General features: G+C 44.2%; 1 protein-coding gene across 1 annotated transcript in view; it reads right to left on the bottom strand.

Moving 5' to 3' along the window:
* The window catches only part of SNX27 (sorting nexin 27), a gene marked incomplete at its 3' end in the record, with an annotated part of 136,015 nt that extends 119,348 nt beyond the window's left edge, over positions 1-16,667 (bottom strand). Inside the window, exon 1 of the mRNA XM_086948107.1 lies at positions 16,367-16,667. Coding sequence (XP_086804233.1) covers positions 16,367-16,638 — 272 coding nt within the window. The remainder of the gene's footprint in view (positions 1-16,366) is intronic.
* Positions 16,668-17,860: the final 1,193 nt, after the last annotated feature.

Here is a 17,860-nt window from a genome sequence, read left to right as displayed (position 1 = left end):
GGTATCGAAGGCTGCCGAGAGGTCCAGGAGGATGAGGGCGGCTGTTTCTCCGTTGTCCATCAGGGTCCTTATGTCGTCGGTGGCTGCGATGAGGGCAGTCTCGGTGCTGTGGTTGGCTCGAAATCCAGACTGGGACGGGTCGAGCGAGTTGTTTGCCTCGAGGAAAGCAGTCAGCTGTTTATTTACGGTCTTCTCTATAACTTTGTCCGGGAAGGGAAGAAGAGAGATGGGGCGGAAGTTCTTGAGGTCTTTGGGGTCCGCCGTGGGTTTCTTCAGAAGGGCGTTGATTTCTGCCTGCTTCCAGCTCTCGGGGAAAGCGGCTGACGTGAACGAGATGTTTATGATGTTCCGGAGATGTGGTGCGATGATGGTGTCAGCTTTGTTAAAGATATGATTGGGGCATGGGTCAGAGGGGGAGCCGGAGTGGATGGAGTTCATGACGTTGGTGGTGTCTTCAGTGCTGATGGGTTTCCAGGTGCTGAGGGTGGAGGTGGAGGCCGCTGGTTCGATGACTGGAGGCGGAGTCTGGGGTCCAAAGCTGTCATGTATATCTGCGATCTTGCGGTGGAAGAACGTGGCAAGGGAGTTGGAGAGTTCTTGTGACGGTGTGACGTCTTTGTTGGTGGCGCAGTGGTTGGAGAGCTCTTTGGCGATGTTGAAGAGTTCCTTGCTGTTGCGGGTGTTGTCGTCTAGTCGCTCTTTTAATGATGTAATTTTGGTGGTACGGATCAGCTGGTGTTCGCAGGCGGCGTTCTTGAGGGCTGTCATATTCTCTGTAGTTTGTTCGTGGCGCCAGGTTTTTTTCAAGGGTTCGGCAGGATTTCTTGGAATCTTTGAGGGCGACTGTGAACCTTGGGGTTCTCCTGTTGCAGGTCAGGCCTGGGGGGGTTCTTCAGTGGTGCGAGGTCGTCGGCGCAGTTGGTGATCCAATGTGCGAGGTTGCGGGCTGCGTCAGTGTCCGTGGTGTTGGCTGGCGGGTTCTGGCTCAGCGATGAGAGGAGTTGGTCTGTGGTGATTTTGCTCCAGTATCTGCGGGGGACCTGTCGCGTGCGGTGGTAGGATGTGGTCTTTTTGAAGGTGAAGTGGATACATCTGTGGTCGGTCCAGTGTAGTCCGGTGGTGTGGCTGAAGGAGACGTGGTTGCTGGCAGAGAAGATGGGGTCGAGCTTGTGGCCGGCGAGGTGGGTGGGGGTGTTTACTAGTTGCTTGAGTCCGAGGTTGGCGAGGTTGTCAAGCAGGGTGGTGGTGTTGTTGTCGCTGTTTTTTTCCAGGTGGAAGTTCAGGTCCCCTAGGAGAATGTATTCTGGTGATGCTAGGGCGTGCGGGCTGATGAAGTCGGCGATGGTTTCGCTGAATTGTGTGCATTGTCCCAGGGGGTCTGTAGATGAGCGTTCCTCTAAGGGTGGTCTTGGGGTTGGTGTGAATCTGGAAGTGTAGGTTTTCGGCGGCAGGGAGTGTGTCTTCGGTGAAGGTCGTGATGTCGATGGTGTTCCTGTGGACGATGGAGATTCCTCCTCCGGTTTGGTTGACACGGTCCTGCCAGGTGATTTTGTAGCCGTGCGGGATGGCTATGGTGATGTCGGGGGCCGAGGAGGCGTTCATCCAGGTTTCCGTGAGGAAGGCGACGTCTGGTGCTGTTGTGTCGATGAGGTCCCACAGTTCGACGGCGTGCTTGTGGACGGAGCGGGTGTTGAGGAGGGTGCACTTGAGGTGGTGGTTGTTGTTGTTGCGGTGTTTGAAGGGTGGGGGGCGGGTTCGGAGGCAGGTGAATTTGCAGGCTCGACAGGTGAAAGGTCCGTGAGTGCGCTTCGGGGTGGCTCGGTAGCAGGCGGGTGGTCGTCCGCTGTTGAGTGCGTGGAGGGCCGCGGAGTCGTACCTCAGTCGAGTCCTCTGGGTCCGGCGGGGGCCAGGGTTTCAGGCGCTGGGCGCAGTCCGGCCGTAGACTGGCTTGCCTTTGGCGCGCCCAATGCGCACTTCCGCACAGTCTCCTCCATATATGGCAAAGTGGGAGGGAGGAGCAGCTGGGAGGCAGGAGCGGGGTGGCGATTGGGCGTCGGGGAAGCAGAAACAGAAGGAAAAAGGGGCGGGCCGCCGGGGAGCATCGGCGGGGAGCGGGGGGGGGCACCAGCGGGAAAAAACGATCACCGGCAGAGCAACAATAGAGGAGGATACAGGCAGGACAACGAATGCAAAGGGGCACAGCAGAACAGCAAAACACAGCGGGGAAAAAACGATCACGGGCAGAGCAACAATAGATGAGGATACAGGCAGGACAACAAATGCAAAAGGGGCACAGCAGAACAGCAAAACACAAGATACAAAATACTTAGGTCGCAGGATAAGCGGCGAACGCGTGGTAGCATCAGTGGAACCACACGGGGGGCAGTCTTACAAATGGATGCATTTGTAAGAGTCCTTCACTGGCTTCTCATAATAGCCTTGGTACAGATTAAAGTTGGCTCACTTGGTACATTCACCTACGTTAACTTAAGCAGTTTCAATGCTGGTTTCTCACAGTGTAGTATATTGTAGTTATTCATACCCCAGACAATGTCGCGAAGAACATTAGTAAAAGTTTTATTTGTGACTGCACTTTTTACTCTGCTAAGCTTCTTCTAGGACTTCGCTTTTTAAACCACAAATCAGTTATAAAATGCTATCAGACACTGTTAATTTCAAACCCAATAAGACTAATGTGACGTTTGTCCTGTCAGTGGCTATGCCGATATGGAGGACAACTACAAGAGACCACGGAGTACTGAGAGATGGATATGAAGTTTTGAAAAGCTGTTCACTCCAGATCATGTGGCTAGCAAAAAACAGTGTGAACTTTCTGTTCCAGGAGGAAGCGAAAGGCCACAACCAAATAGGAAGTAACATACTGAAGCACGTAATTTACATTTTCAAACTAATCTTTCACAATAGCAGTGGAAACTGGATTTAAAAAAAAAATTTACTTACAGGAGGAAACTCTTAATTGACCCCCCCCCCCACCACCACCACCATCACCCCCCCCCCCCCCCCCCACCATCACCCCCCAACCCCCCCCCCCCCCGAGGAATTGATGAACCACTGAGACGTCGGTGGAGCTAGGACATGGCCAGTGATGTGTAATGTTCATCCGCAACTTAAAGACCGAATGAGCTGGAGAAGAATGACATCTCAGGCCCATCTGACATGTGACAGCTGATTCAGTTTGTCTGGTTGTGCTAGAGGTGTTTTCCTGTCTGAAAGTTGTTCGCTAGACTAGAATTATAAGTCACCAATGTTTGTAAAAGACACTACTACAGGGAGTAAAGCTGCCTAGAACCACAGCTGTTTAGACACATTTTTTCATGGTTCTGGGCTCACTCACACATGTATCTTGCTGTAGGGTTCAACCAATTTAACGATTAATACTGATTATTCGCAGGTTTAATGCATGACGTCTGTATGGCGCAACAACATTTGAGATTCGTCAGATATTGCTGGGGTACATACTTTGTGTCAAGGAAGGTGTAGGACTCTAATTCATGTTCCCGAAGGGTGCATCGTTTCTTACTCTTGGCTTGTTTTGAGACTGGCTGGGAATCAAATTTCTAATTTTATGGCTCTGTTGTGTGCATGAATTGACAGCATGACTAATGTTTGATATATTAGTTAGCACTAATAGATGTGAATGTGTGTACATTGCGTTTCTCCTAATATACTCATTGTGAAAGGTGCATTTAGGTGCATGCAGTCTTTTAAATTAGCATGTGTTACGTATCTGAAGTTCAAAGTCAGAGTAATACTACATGTAAGAAATGTCGTGAAGTTTGTTTACTGAGATCCCAGTGAGTGCCTATGAAGATAATTCCTGAATACTGGCAGTACCTTGTCAAAGAGATACTATCCCTGCTCTTCAAAACTTTTGTGGGCTGCCAAGGTCTGGTGGTCTGACCTAAAGCAGAGGCACCTCTACTTCAATGCATATGGCCAGTAGTGATTGTGGCATTCAAGAAACAGCATCTGCTGAAAAGCAGAGATTCTCCTGAAACCAGTACACAATTATGATTTTTTTGTTAAATTACCTAGTTGCAATGTAAGGCCAAATATTAAGGAATACATTTTTTTTAAAAGTAAAGTGAAAGACTACAAGTACAAGAATACACAGAGAACTCATTTGGGACCAAGACTTGAATTCCAAGTTTAATATGAAAGACCACAAGCACCGTAGTACACTGTTGAGAATGCCTAGTCTCCACGCAATCTTACCTACTCTACTAGGCAGAGCACCGACGACCGATGAAGGTGTACAAAAAACGTCACTGTGCCAGTTAAAGCAGCCAGCACTCAACACATCTGTAATAATGTGGGCAGCGGTCAATGGGAGATTATAATTCCTTTAGTCACTGGCATTCCAGTCAAAATCCCAGGAAAATAGCAAACTCATTAAAGGGTATCTTCACTCATACTTGCATGGTGTCAAGTCCTTCTCTCGTCTTGCATGTAGTAGCGCAACATATCTGGGATGTTTTTTTTCCAAGAGTTATTTCCTTGGTGAAATCAGTTAGACAAAATGGCCTTGCCGACCTTCTATTTCAAGTTGCAATTAAACGAACCCGCAGCTGCTTTTCAGCCTCTTCCAATTATGTGAACAAAAGAAGCTTAAATTCTGTGCATATAAAAAAGGTATGAGAATGTTAAACTAACTACATAGGAAATATCAACATGTGAAACTCGCTGGCAGGAAAAATGCAAGGAGCCACAAGTATAAACTGAGGGAGTGATCTTCATGGGAATGAACTTAGGTTGGTTTAGCTTGGATTTGTACAAGGGGCATGCCAGTGATCTCTGTTTCTATAAACCAACAGCCCATCGGACTACATTTTTTTTCCTCAGAGGAAAGCAAAACAACTTGGACAAACAAAACTTTTAATTTATCAATTCTAATAAATTAATCTTTTCTACATATACTACCTTCCTTATGCATGTGTGTGTATATGTACACACACATATATATATATATACACACACCCCCTTCCATGTACTTATGTATCTATTTATTACTTTCTTATTCAGCATATCTAATGCACTTCCCGATTTCTCACCCTATACGGCTCTCAATATATCCTCTACCTGAAGTTTGACTCATCTCAAACCTTTTTGCTACTCTTTCCAAAGCACTACCCTATTTCTCACCCTATACCCCCATCAATATATCCTCTACCCCACTCTCATTCATCCTAATCTCCATACCACTACTAGGATCCCTAAAATTACCCTTTCCAGACTCTTCCCTCCTCTAACCCTCCTAGCATCATCTCATACCTCTTACTATTCTGATCTCCTATATCCTTACCAGACTCTTCCCCTTCACCTCCCCTTTATTCATCCCAAAACCCCTCCTACTGCTCTGAACAACAAAAAAACTAGACCCTTCCCTCCATCTCTCCAATTTTCCTTTTCAATCCAAATAACAGACTAACATCCACCACTCAAATTAATTTAGTATTTCCCTATACTAACTTCCCTCCAGCTCCCCTTTTCTCATCCCAAACCCACTCCTACGGCTATAAACTGAAAAAACGAATTTCTTAACTCCACCACTCAAATTACTTTCATATTTCACTATACTAATTCACCACTAATCATTTATGGGTTCCGGAGTAGCATGCTACTTGCCGAAAAAGTGCTTCGACGCCTCATCACGTGTAGAAAGCGCTATATAAATGCAACAAAAATTACAATTACTTTGCCATTAAAAGACACCTTTAGCCATCTGTGCATAATTATGAAGACACTATTGTACTTTTGAAGATATTTACCACTATGATACATTTTCATAATCTAAAATGGAGCTGGGACAAGTTACAGAGCCAATGCTCGCCCTTTAGGGCGGAGGGACCCCACCCCCATCTTTTTTTCCAGACATGAAGAGCGTCTGTCAGGCTAACGAAAGGACACTATTTATGAACAGGTCAGGCATCCATGCACTGTATATGCTCTAAATGAGTGGAAGTGACCTCCTCAGCCTGGCAAAGTCTTTCGCGAGACTCACCCTAATGACTAGGGGGAGCGTCACTGACAGACTGTAGCCTAGGAGCTTCAGTTTTAAGGCCTGAAGTATTCAGGACCGACAGTCCATCAGTGACACTGGTCACAGAGTGGGGTGCAGTCAGCAACTCTCACTGACCTTATTCCACTCTGATGAGCCAGGGACTCTTACCTCCTCATTTCTGAAGGTAAGCCAATGAGAGGAAGCAGCAGTCCTAATCATTCAGAAACCACAGAGGCTTCCTTCCTAGCACCCGAGATGGGGTCCAGTAATCTGTTTTTTAAATTTGTTAAATGTTGGGTTCATGCACCTACGAATGTTTGAGCATGCATGCTTTGTACAGATGCGTGCATATTTATGTGCCGGGTGTGTGTCCACCCTTGCTGCACATTATGGGCTGCCACGACTTCCAAAGCCATGTGAAGGATGCAGAGGCTTCTGACCAGATCCTCAGTTCCAGGGAAAGAAAGCACTGGTTTGATGGGTTTATACAAGTCTCAGCTGAGGCTCCGAGAGCCGGACTTGAACCATTTTCAGTGTCACTAGATGTCTTCTGGAGGAAGAAGATACAGGCAGGCCACGATAAGAAATATTCAACTCTACCCGCCGGTTGCTATGACTTGAGGGACGTAATTACATTTCATCCCTATCCCTAAGGTCTTCAAGTTGTATACTTTAATATGTTCTCTAGATGGTAAGAAATACTGACAACATATTTGAATTTAAGAAAATAGAAATATTAATAAAGAATCCAGTCATGTAATCTAAAATTAACATTGGTCTTTACTGTATTTTGTGATCAGTAAATTTAGACACTAATCAAACAGTGCAATAAACATCTGTTATTCAGTGCCAAGATACCTACGAGTGAACGTGCACTTTACAAATACGCATGTTATGTTATCCCAGGTGGAGTCCGTTGCAGATCACATGACCAGAACGTACTGCATATTTTTTTTAATGTCCCATCAATGCAGTGAGCCACAACTTCACTGAAAACCCGGACCTGCTCTTGAAAATCCAAATCCAGACACTTAAAAAAAGAACAGGCTACAAAAATAGTCCACGTACCAGGAAGCACATCCGTCTGCAGGAAACAAAGGCAGCTGCTACATACCACGCTCCAACGCAATGGTAATCACAAACCAGGTTGTCAGTAAGTCCTTTTAAGCATTATATTGTAAAGAAGACAGAAAAGAATTGCTTTGCAGGTTCATAATATCTAGTTTAATCCCTTCCAAGCCGGACTGTATAATCACCAAGCAGGTCCCTCCCTCTCATACAATATGTGATCATTGTATAACTACTGCGGGGATGTCCATCACCAGCCAACCAAGACCGAAGCCAGGATAATCACTACTTGCACGATCCCATTCCAAAGTACAGAAACGTTTATCATGTGACTATTCTGAAAAGCTTCAGTTCTGGTGGCCCTCACTGTAGACAGCCATGACAAGGAGCTTCACTACAAATACAAGCCTAGAAGTCTGATGGCTCGATCTATGGTGTTGGCCACGCTCTGCAGACTACGCACCTAACGTAACGCAGCACGCATTGTGTGACATTCAACTGCCTCTACTTCAGCCTGATGCGATCAGAAGGCCTAGCTAGCACAAACCTTGTTGGCCAAAGCAAAGATGAAGCTGAACAGTTCTCCAAGCTATTCATCGAGTCGCGGGCTACGGCACTTAGAGCCCACAGTTCTGGCTGCAAAGGGTGAGAGCTAATTTAAGCCTCCACGCATGCGACTGTCACTCTGCTGGCCAGCTGGCAGCTTGGTTGAGAGAGATTGCCTTCTATGGCATGTATAAGTGGCACTTTTAAAAGAATATACAGAAATGCCGGATCTTCCCCACAAATCATCTTTATGTGCATGTTTTATTAAATAGTATATATGTATATATCGTGACCAAATTGTGAAGAATCTACAGTCTATGGAGAATTTAGCATTTTTTTTAAAAAAGTTAATTTTCAAACATGAAGAAACTAAAGTTCAGTACAGACGCCTTCGTTGCTCCTTCAGGATAATCTAATTGCCAGTTGCAGGTCCGTCGACCACAGCTGCAGTGCCCTCGAGAAATCCTAAATTTAGCTGGAAACAACAGCTCAATTACGAACCAAATTCAAGCACCTTTTTAATTTTTAAACTCGGAAGTACACAACAGGGACACCGACACGAGGCGTTGATGTATTATAACTAGGCAGGCGCATCTTAATTGACCACGATTACTGGTCAAAATGAGCAGTTTCGAGAAACTTCAGGAAAACATGATTTGGAGTCAGACTGAAATACAACGCCAGAACACTGCATGAAATCAGACAACCGACCTCGTGAGGAGATTAGTAATTACAGGCGCCATAAAAATAAAACGGAAGCACTTATCTTCCGAACAAAACCCCATTCCGAAAAAGAGCAACATGCAAGAGTATGTTACACAGCCTAGGACTAAACTCGGGCGAAGAGAAACTAAAATAGCCGGTTAGGAAGTTGACCTTTCAGTGTGGATGCTTCGAAAGGGAGGCTCCCTGGAATGGAAAGGAACTTAAATGGCACCCAGCGTTTTTTCCTGTCCAATAAAAAGCTTTCCTGAGTTAAAAGGGGAAAAAAAAGCTACGAGCATCTTTATGCACTCTGTAAACAAAGTCCATGATTCAGAGGGCGTGGGGGCGCAAGGGGCCATCGCAGGAGGGAAGCTTCCACGGTGCTTTATGAGTTAGGTTCTGTAGGATGTACGGACAACACACAAACTTTATGGGCACACACTAGTATGCAGGGGCTTTTCTAAAATGGCAGATCCAGCACCATGTATGGCGGTACAAGACATCAATGGTGCCCTGGCACTGGGACAGGCATAAACCAATACAGAGCACATTTCCCCTAGTAAGAACTCCCCTACCGGCCTATACAGTCTGCCCTTCTTCTACACAGAAGGAACAACTAGACCCCCCCCCATCCAATCTACCCCCCTCCAGAGAAGCATCAGAGAAGGATTCCCGTGACCATCCAACACATCCCTTGCCCGGACACAGAAGCCAGGGAAGCACAAAGCCTCCCCATCTCCCACTGGATAAGGAGGTCCAGGCCAACTCTTGCTACATATGAACCTCGAAATGGGGACCCCGAGAACTCAAGCCCTCCATTTCTAAAGGTAGGTTTGCCTGGCCCATTCATTTCACGCACTTAAAGCACATGTGGACTCCAGCTCTACCCTTAACTAATAATGGATTATTCAACACCAAAAATATATATTGCTTTCCCTAATGCTTTGTGCAATTTTTCAGTTCCTTTGTTTTGTTGCCCTCTATAATGAAATGCCTATCAGTTAGGTTTGTGCTACCAATAAAAATAAGGTTCCGGCTTCTATTTTGTTATTATTACAAAAACATACAAAAATAAGCATTTGTTTTCATTCACCTCCTGACCTCTAGCTAAACTAAACATTTTTAGGCCTAGACCTCTTGTGGACCACACAAAAGAGATATATATATATAATTTATCTATCTATATATCTATATATCTCTATATATTCGCCGGCTGGTGACTATTGTAATTTTTTAATAATGTAGAAAGAATATTACAATACATTGATTTCTCTTGCCATTTCTACATTGTATTTGAAAGCATCGAGTAAGGCTGTCATTAACGTGTCATCATACTTTGCTGTGCACTTTTTATATATTTCTCATTTTTTGTGTTTTGGGTCAGAGCCTTAATTTTTGTGTTCTTTATGTATGATTTATCACTGCACTTTTTTCTAGGTTATTGTTTGTGTAGACAGCATATTTCTTTATTTAAACGCAATCACTCATGAATTTTGAAATCATTGATCCATTTGGGGATTTTTTTCAACTTTATTCAGGGTTTTTATTGCAGAGGTAGTCTATTAATTATGCGGTACATATTTCACGAATTTGATTTCAACAATAATCTGGAATTTTAGCCTATGATATGTGTTTTTCACTTATATACTATCTACTGATTATTTAGGCACTATGTCGCAACATTTGGAATGTGTTTTTCAATTAATTATTATGAAAACTCTTGATTCTTTCTATTATCTGGCACTATGTCGTTATTCTTTGAAAGTTTCTTTTGTTTTTTAATCATTTAGAAATGTATTTGAAAAACTATGACTTAATTTGATTGCCACATTTATTGATTAATTGCAAGCCTACTCTGTAAATATTAGTCTGTTTTGCGTTTTCATGCACTTGCATATGAGTTAGTCTGTCCACCATTTCCATTATTAATGCAGAGAGGGCGTGCACTTTTTTGTATTGTCCCACTTTTATTTTTACTATAAATGTTCCTAAGTTTCAGAGCGCGTTATGTGAACAAGCTCCCAAGTGGAGTGAAACGCGTCGTCTTTTTACTGAATAAATCGTCATCCTGCAACTCACTTGAGGAGTGATTCTTTTTTGCTCTATGCTCGCTACATTGAAAGACTTCTGGAGGTCCATACCTGTTTGGTTCCGCCGATTGACGGAACAGGAGTGTGTGTGTGTATATATATATATATATATATATATATATATATATATATATATATATATATTTTCTCAACATCAAAAGGTAAGCCCCAGTGGGGAAAAGCCAACAGCAGCGTATCATTTTCGATTCTTTAATGGTGACAGCTTACAGATGGGCAAACGGTCATCTCTGTACATCATTGTTCATTTCACCCAGCCAGACGCATATTTTAAAAACAAAACTCTTTCAAGCATAGAGTGACACATAAATTATGCAAAAAAGAACACTGGGTAGTTCAAGTTTAGGTGGAAAGCAGCTCCTGTTATAGCACTCTCAACACCAGCGACACTCTAGATCTGCTCACCTCAAATGCCTGTTTTTCTATAAAAGTCTTTAAGCATAGGACTAGCACAGTGCTGTCCTTGCCGAGCTGTCAGTCCACGCACAATATTACAGCTTTGAATTGGTAAAATACCAACCTGAAATGAGTAAAAGCAACTTCTGACACAGTGTTTCGCTCCAATTAGAGCTCTTCAGAGAGGTATAGCTTTGTCCAGACACAGGTGAGCAGATCTAGAGTGTCGCTGGTGTTGAGAGTGCTCTAACAGGAGCTGCTTTCCACCTAAACTTTGAGAACTGACCAAACTCCGTGAGCAAACTACTTCCAAGTGATCAAGTGAGACAAGACAATTATAGGAGGGTTATGTAGCACTCAAGAATTCTACAAAGACATCTAGATTAATACGCGGACCACACCTTTCCAGGCTAGGCAGACCCAAAGGACACACTCATGACATATTATGATGTACAGCATAGCCTCTTACTGTACTTCAGCACTACAAAATCTCCAAGAGAACACAATCAATTAGGACTTAGATGTAACACTGGTGTTTCTTTAGCCCAAAAAGGAATTGTATTTCTGTGTTTTGTGGCCTGAAGTTTTTCATTGGTATAGATAGCTAGACAAAAGCTGCAGTGTAAGAGCAAGTTATGTACTTTCATGATTATGTTAAACACTTGTCTATATATTCCCATCCAAACTGCTAATTGCTTATTTACCTGGTAAATGCTGCTACGATCAGTGTGTCCTGTCAAATGCTTGTTTCAAATGAATAAGCCATGGTGCTCACTGCCATGGGGTGCCTTTAAGGAAGGACAAAGTCCATTATTTTAATGGTAAATTCAGTTTCTAGAAAGTAGAATTCAAAACAGCTTCAATTTAAGCGTTTAGTAGGACTTGTCGGTGAACTTCGCTCTGTTCGCTGAGTTTCCTGCACTCCGCAGAGCTCGCGGAGTGTAGAAAACTCTGCTTCGCAATGTGCAGCAGAGTTTTTTCCCTGCTTGCGATTGGTAAGTTCGCGATCGCAAGCGGTAAGTTTGTGAGCGCAAACTGCCGCTCAGGTAGAATTTTTACCTGAACTGCAGGAATACCAGCACAAACTGCAGTTCGCACTGCACTCCGCCACTCGCGAAACTTCACGGAGTTCCGCGTAGCAAAACTCCCCAAACTACGCCCAGGCCTAGTGTTTAGGCAGTATTCTACACAATATTTGTCCAGGATTACCTTGGCTTTGATGGTTGCAGTGCCTTCAAAGACCATGTAGTAGGAGTGGAAGAGGTTATTTTTAGTGGGCGAGATGGACCTAGAACAAGTATCTCATGTTTGAGCAGCTGAGTTTTAGGTTGTTTAAGACCATTTATAAAATTCTACATTTTTTAAACAGTTACATACGCTCAAGAATGGATTTCTCTCCTGCCACACATAGGTCTGTTTATTTCTGTGTGGCCAGCAAACAGGTGGAAATTGTGGTATCCGAAGAGCTCCAAAATTGGTTTAAACACAGACTTCGAAAGAGAGAAGGGCCTTGAGTGAAGGTGAGATTTTCGGGTCTATTTTTTTTTATTTCTGACGTGACTGATTTGTAGTATTTGCAGGCCTGGTGCTACTTACTTCAGCCAGTTGAGGTGGATAATGTAGTCTACTGCACCCAAGTAGCAGAGGAGTGAGATAGGACGTGCACGCTGAGGGCGGACTAGTTGTGCAGCATTTAAGTTGTTGCCCCAAACAATTCCTTTTCTGATTCAGGTCTGGGTATGGCAAGATTAGTTTACGGAAGTTTTGAGCTGTGTAACAACTATTTTGCAATGTTTTTACAGTTCCACAGGAGTTCCGATAGAAGGATCAATCCCTGCACACCAGTGTAGAGTTCATACGTGGTGAATGGAAAAGTATTTTTTTCAGCATTAAAAATCATGTATAGTGTTCTGCGCCATGTCGGCTACAGCGTGCCATCCCTTCTTGAGTTTTGCTAGTGCCACAACATGAACATTGACTTGAACATTGACAAAGTGCATGGGAAAGAGGACGACGACTGTAAGGCAAATGGAAGGTGAGGACACCCAAAATTAAGAACTTGGTGAAAATATATACTCATAAGTTTAGGTGTAAAAAGTAGAGCAACACTAACTTGAAGGTTCCTTCAGGCAAGCTAATCAGCAAGACCACAGACCAATGTCCACCTTTCAGGCTGCGCCTCAGTAAAATAGGAATGTTCTCATCTGCAAGACTGCCAAGACAAGACTTCCAAAATGTATGTACACATCTCAGACGTGATGAAGGGTTAACTAGAAGGTGCACTTGCTGGGTGGAACACCCCTCACAGGGAGCCAATGTGCAGTTGTGAGAAGAGAATTCTTGGGAACTGAGGGGAAGAGACAGGAATTCTTAAAATGTGGTACTTACTCCACTGAAAAAGAATAGCAATCACAGATTGCAGTGGGACTAGATCAAGAGCTGCCATCATTTTCTGTAATAAGAGCTACATATGTTCAATGAAAATCATCCCGAGGTTCTATTATTATTGTTTTACTAGTGCCCACATCAACAAGATTACATTTGTGGCCCCCATATGCAAGATTACTAGCAGCGATAACCTCAATGCATCAGGCAGGGCTGCTAAATGTAAGGTCAAAAAGCTGTAGTCAATTTTAAATGTCTTCACATGGGTAAAACATAACAGCTGTAGCTGAAATGCCCCTAGCACCAAGGTAATGATATTAGTAATAAAACACACCAACCCAACATGATTTAGCACTGAAATATTAACTTTAGCTACATTTTGAAATTTTACACATTTTCCTTCAAAAAGAATAGTTTAGGTGCTCTAAAAATACACAATTTTTCATCTCAAATACAGGCTCTCAATGTTGGTAGGCATTAATTGAACCAATCAAAATCACAAAAAATAGTAGGCTGGGTTGCACAAGAGAGCTACAAGTATCTCACAAGCTACTTGTTGTAGAAGCCTGGGATAGATGCAGGGTTTTTTAAAATGTGTTACTACTCCTTTCTTACCCATTTGTAGGAGAACAGTAACACTTTCACTGACATGATACAATGTGATCTACTCTCCTGATAATAGGCTATCTCCTCCACTCCGCAAAAAAAGTATAGCAATAGGGACTGGCATGATTGGGATCACAGTACACCATATGACTGCAAATCAAGCTTGCAACCTGCTGGTCACAAGTATGTATCCCAAGAACAACAACATCTCAAGTCAATAACACACACATTGAGAAAGACAGCAATAACCCATGTTTCCTAGTATCATCAAAAGACTATTCAGTTTGTGGTGTAAGCCACCAACACAGCCAAGCCAGGTCAGTTGACTAATGCATCCAAGCAGGGATATGTGTTTGAACTCAAGGCCGCAGGTCAAATCCTGACAGATTCACACAGACTTTCATGCATCCAAAGTTGATAAAATGGGTACCACTTCACTGAGTAGTAATACATGATCTGTCAATAGCGCCAAGAGACTACTCAGAGGTGAAAATGCGCTCTAGAAATACAACTTATTTATAAAAAATCATTAGGTTTCCAGTGCATGCAAGCTGTACCAAAATATGTCAACTGAACCCACAAAAGCCTCCAAAACATTTGCGAATTTCTCCACTCCCGGTGGCACAAAGTTTCTGCAGAGTGGCCGTATGTGCAGAATACACAGGATCAGGCACAGTCTTTGCTTAGTTTGAGCCTGTGGATTTCAGTGCCTGTCATCAGCAATTAATGGTCAAAAACATCACTTATGACAGTGCACTACATGGTGAAGCTGTTGATCTAGTTTAGAGAGCAGCACAACAATTGTTTATTGATTCAATAAACATTGAAAATTACTAATATCCAATGCATCCAAAATACATTCTCCCAGGCATTCACACGGATATTGACATCCCCAGATACAAACTTACTGAGCAATCTAGGTCTCAGTCACAGTAGAGACATAGCCAAGTATTGGGGAAGAGCGGACCTGCCCACCATGACAGAATGGCAGGACAGTATGGACCTGCACATGGGTGCTGAGAAAATAGTATATATAGCCAGAGGGTGTCCTAAGAAGTTCAGTAAAGTCTGGAAGCCAAGTTTAAAATATTACAATCTAGAGATGGTAGAGGAGGAAATGGGAACGACAACCTAGCACACAGGCCTACAAAGGGTGGGCACATTACCTTGGATTCTAAGAATAGATGAGGGGAATCGGACATGTCTAACACTGAGAAGGGGAGGCAGGGAGGGACAAACGAAGAACCGCTACTTTGAGAATTCTGAATTCCTACCAATGACGATTACTGATCATGCTGTCAAATATGTGATATACGAGACATACCTGCTGATAGTTTGGCTTATTTCTAAAACAATAAATAACAGTTTTTTTATTTTTTTTTAAATGACAAATATCTGCCACCCAAGCCATTCTCATAGCTTTGAAGGCCTGGAATGATCAGAATTGACACACTTATAGGAGTGCGATGGTTAGTGGTTGTTTTGGTACAGTCACAGAAAATGCTGTCAGGTGGTAAAAGTTGCAGTGGCCTCCTGACAGGGGCCCGGTCACTTATTTCACAAATTAGGCGCTGGTGGATATCGCCTGCCCTGGTAACTGTTCTGGATCACCTCTGGCTTGCTACGGATGCTAACAATCACTAGTTTATTATGACACTGTCAACCTTAACTAACCAGCCCAAGAAAAACAGGGCATAAGGGCTATGTGCTCTCTTACCAATTCGGTTTGGTTGTCTTATATCTTGAACTGAAAGGGGTCAGTGGAGCAGGAGGCAGGCGGAGGTTAGAGGCACAACAATACAAGGGAAGTACCGTGCTGGCGAGTTAGCTCATTGAAGAGGCCACAGTACAGGAAGGGCTTGGGGAAATGTAGTACTACTGTACCATGGAGGAGAATGAGTAGAGGAAGGTTGGAGAGTACTAGAGAACAACCACTGGAACCCCAGATTTGCGAGTTTCCTCATTTTACGCTGGCAGGTGGGAGTGGGCACAGTGTAGGTCGATCCACTGATTTAATTGGACAGGTACAGAGTATGTGCACTTCTTTAAGTTGAAAGTGAGAGTACATGCACTTCTCATTTCTGCTGCAATACATTTAAAGGAACAGTACCACCACTTTACAGGAGCAAACGGGCACTCTAAATAGCGAGGACCTGCACGTTTATAATTCAATTTAAAGAACTGGGTGGGTCATCTCAGGACTTATGCCTCCAGAATCTCCTCCTCTATGTACTATGATGAGGTGGTATTCCCCTTAAATCTCTACTGTGTAGTATTAACAGACAGTACTGGGGGAACTTTAAGGATGAACTACAGACACTACTATCTCTGGTACATGCACCTTTAGGGTCAAGCACTTTCCCTATAATTTGGCAAGGGTGCATAGCATTCTAGCAGCAATGTTGTGGCTGCTCTGATGGGGCAGTAGACTCTCCCATCCTCTCCCCCGTCCAAAAAAAACATAGCAGTGCTGGGATGGGGGACACATGGCACAGTGCAAAGGGCAGCTTGTGGTCACTCAGGTACTTACACCTCCAGGATGCGGTCCCCTCGTCGGACACCGGCGCGGTCGGCAGCACCCCCTGGCAGCACGGCACTGACGTGCTGGAGCGGCGCGTACAGCTCCCCTCCAATGCTCCGCAGCTGGCCGCCCTCGCTCACCTGCCCGCGCACATTGAAGCCGTAACCCGAGTCCGACTTTAGGATGCGGACCACCCGAGGGCCCCCTCCACCCATTCCCCCCGTGGGCACCAGCGGGCCCTCCCCGTTCCTCTGCGGACCCTCCACCTCCTCGTCCGCCATCTTCACTTGAGCGGCGGCGGCGTCACGGGACGCACGAACCGCGCAGGTGCTGCCGGGACGTGTGGTCCCATCGAGCCTTACTTGCTCAAAACTACATGTCCCGACAGCCTATTGAGAAGCTTGCGCTAGACTACATAGGCGCTTGCTGTACACGGAATGCCGGGATACGAAGTCCTTTAACTTTGTAACGTTCTTGACATTCTCTGGAATGGATTTCCAGGCATTCCAAGAGAAGTGGGCAGCAGACTGCACTTTAAACACTCGTGATGGACACAGAATGGCGGGATATGTGGTCCCCACTAGTGCCTTCCTGTAGTACTGGCAGAGAATGTTGGTCTGTGCTTTCCTGTGCTTCTTCTGCGTGAGAAATCACATGTGAACATTCTCTACCATGGTTCTGAGGTTGCCATGTATTACTAGGGTGACCAACTGCCATGAGTGTAAAAATTCAGGACAAAGGGTCAAAATTCAGGACAAAAATTCAGGACAGAAGGTCAAAATTCAGGACAAAACTTCGGGACAAAAGGTAAATTTTACAGACACATCAGTGCCATTGTGAGATGTAAGTTCTGTTGGGTAAGGCGCGACTCAAGAGCCTCCTGAACTCTTAGGAATTGTTTCCATTCACAAGGACTGGGCACTGAGGGCAACAAAATAAATATTAGAGTTCCACCCTCTGTACAGATTAATAGCTGCAACAGCCCTCCAGCCCATGAAACCATTAAATACAAACCAGACCACCCTTCCTCTGAACCATTTGAGGCACCTTACAATTTGGATTAAAGTCTTCCCAGGTGGTTCTTACCCCTGAATAATACTGGGAATTCTCCCTGAACGGTTCAGATTACCGGAACCCTTTAAGGCAGCAATATGACATTATTTGTCTACATGGAGTTGGCTGTACATGTCCTTGTGTCCTTGTGTCCTTGTTTCCTTGTCCTGAAGAAGACCCGCCATGACGCTTTTTTAAATCATGCACGCGTCAGGGTCGAAACGTAAATGTTCCTTTTGGTCCAGTTTCATCAGGTCTTCTGGTTTCATAGTACCAAGAAACTTTGCAGTCTACCAAAGACACTTGATTCCTCTAGATACTGGCCGAATTGATACATTTCCCCCCCCTTCTTTTGTACAATTTATAAATACACTATTTGTCTTTGTCTCACTCAAGTATAAATTACACTTATTTCACCTATGATGTCACCGAGCACTTTTTCACTTTATT

The sequence above is a fragment of the Lissotriton vulgaris genome, unplaced genomic scaffold (assembly GCF_964263255.1).
Source record: "Lissotriton vulgaris unplaced genomic scaffold, aLisVul1.2 SCAFFOLD_2339, whole genome shotgun sequence".
Lineage (NCBI taxonomy): Eukaryota > Metazoa > Chordata > Amphibia > Caudata > Salamandridae > Lissotriton > Lissotriton vulgaris.
This window is presented reverse-complemented; position numbering and strand designations above follow the sequence as displayed.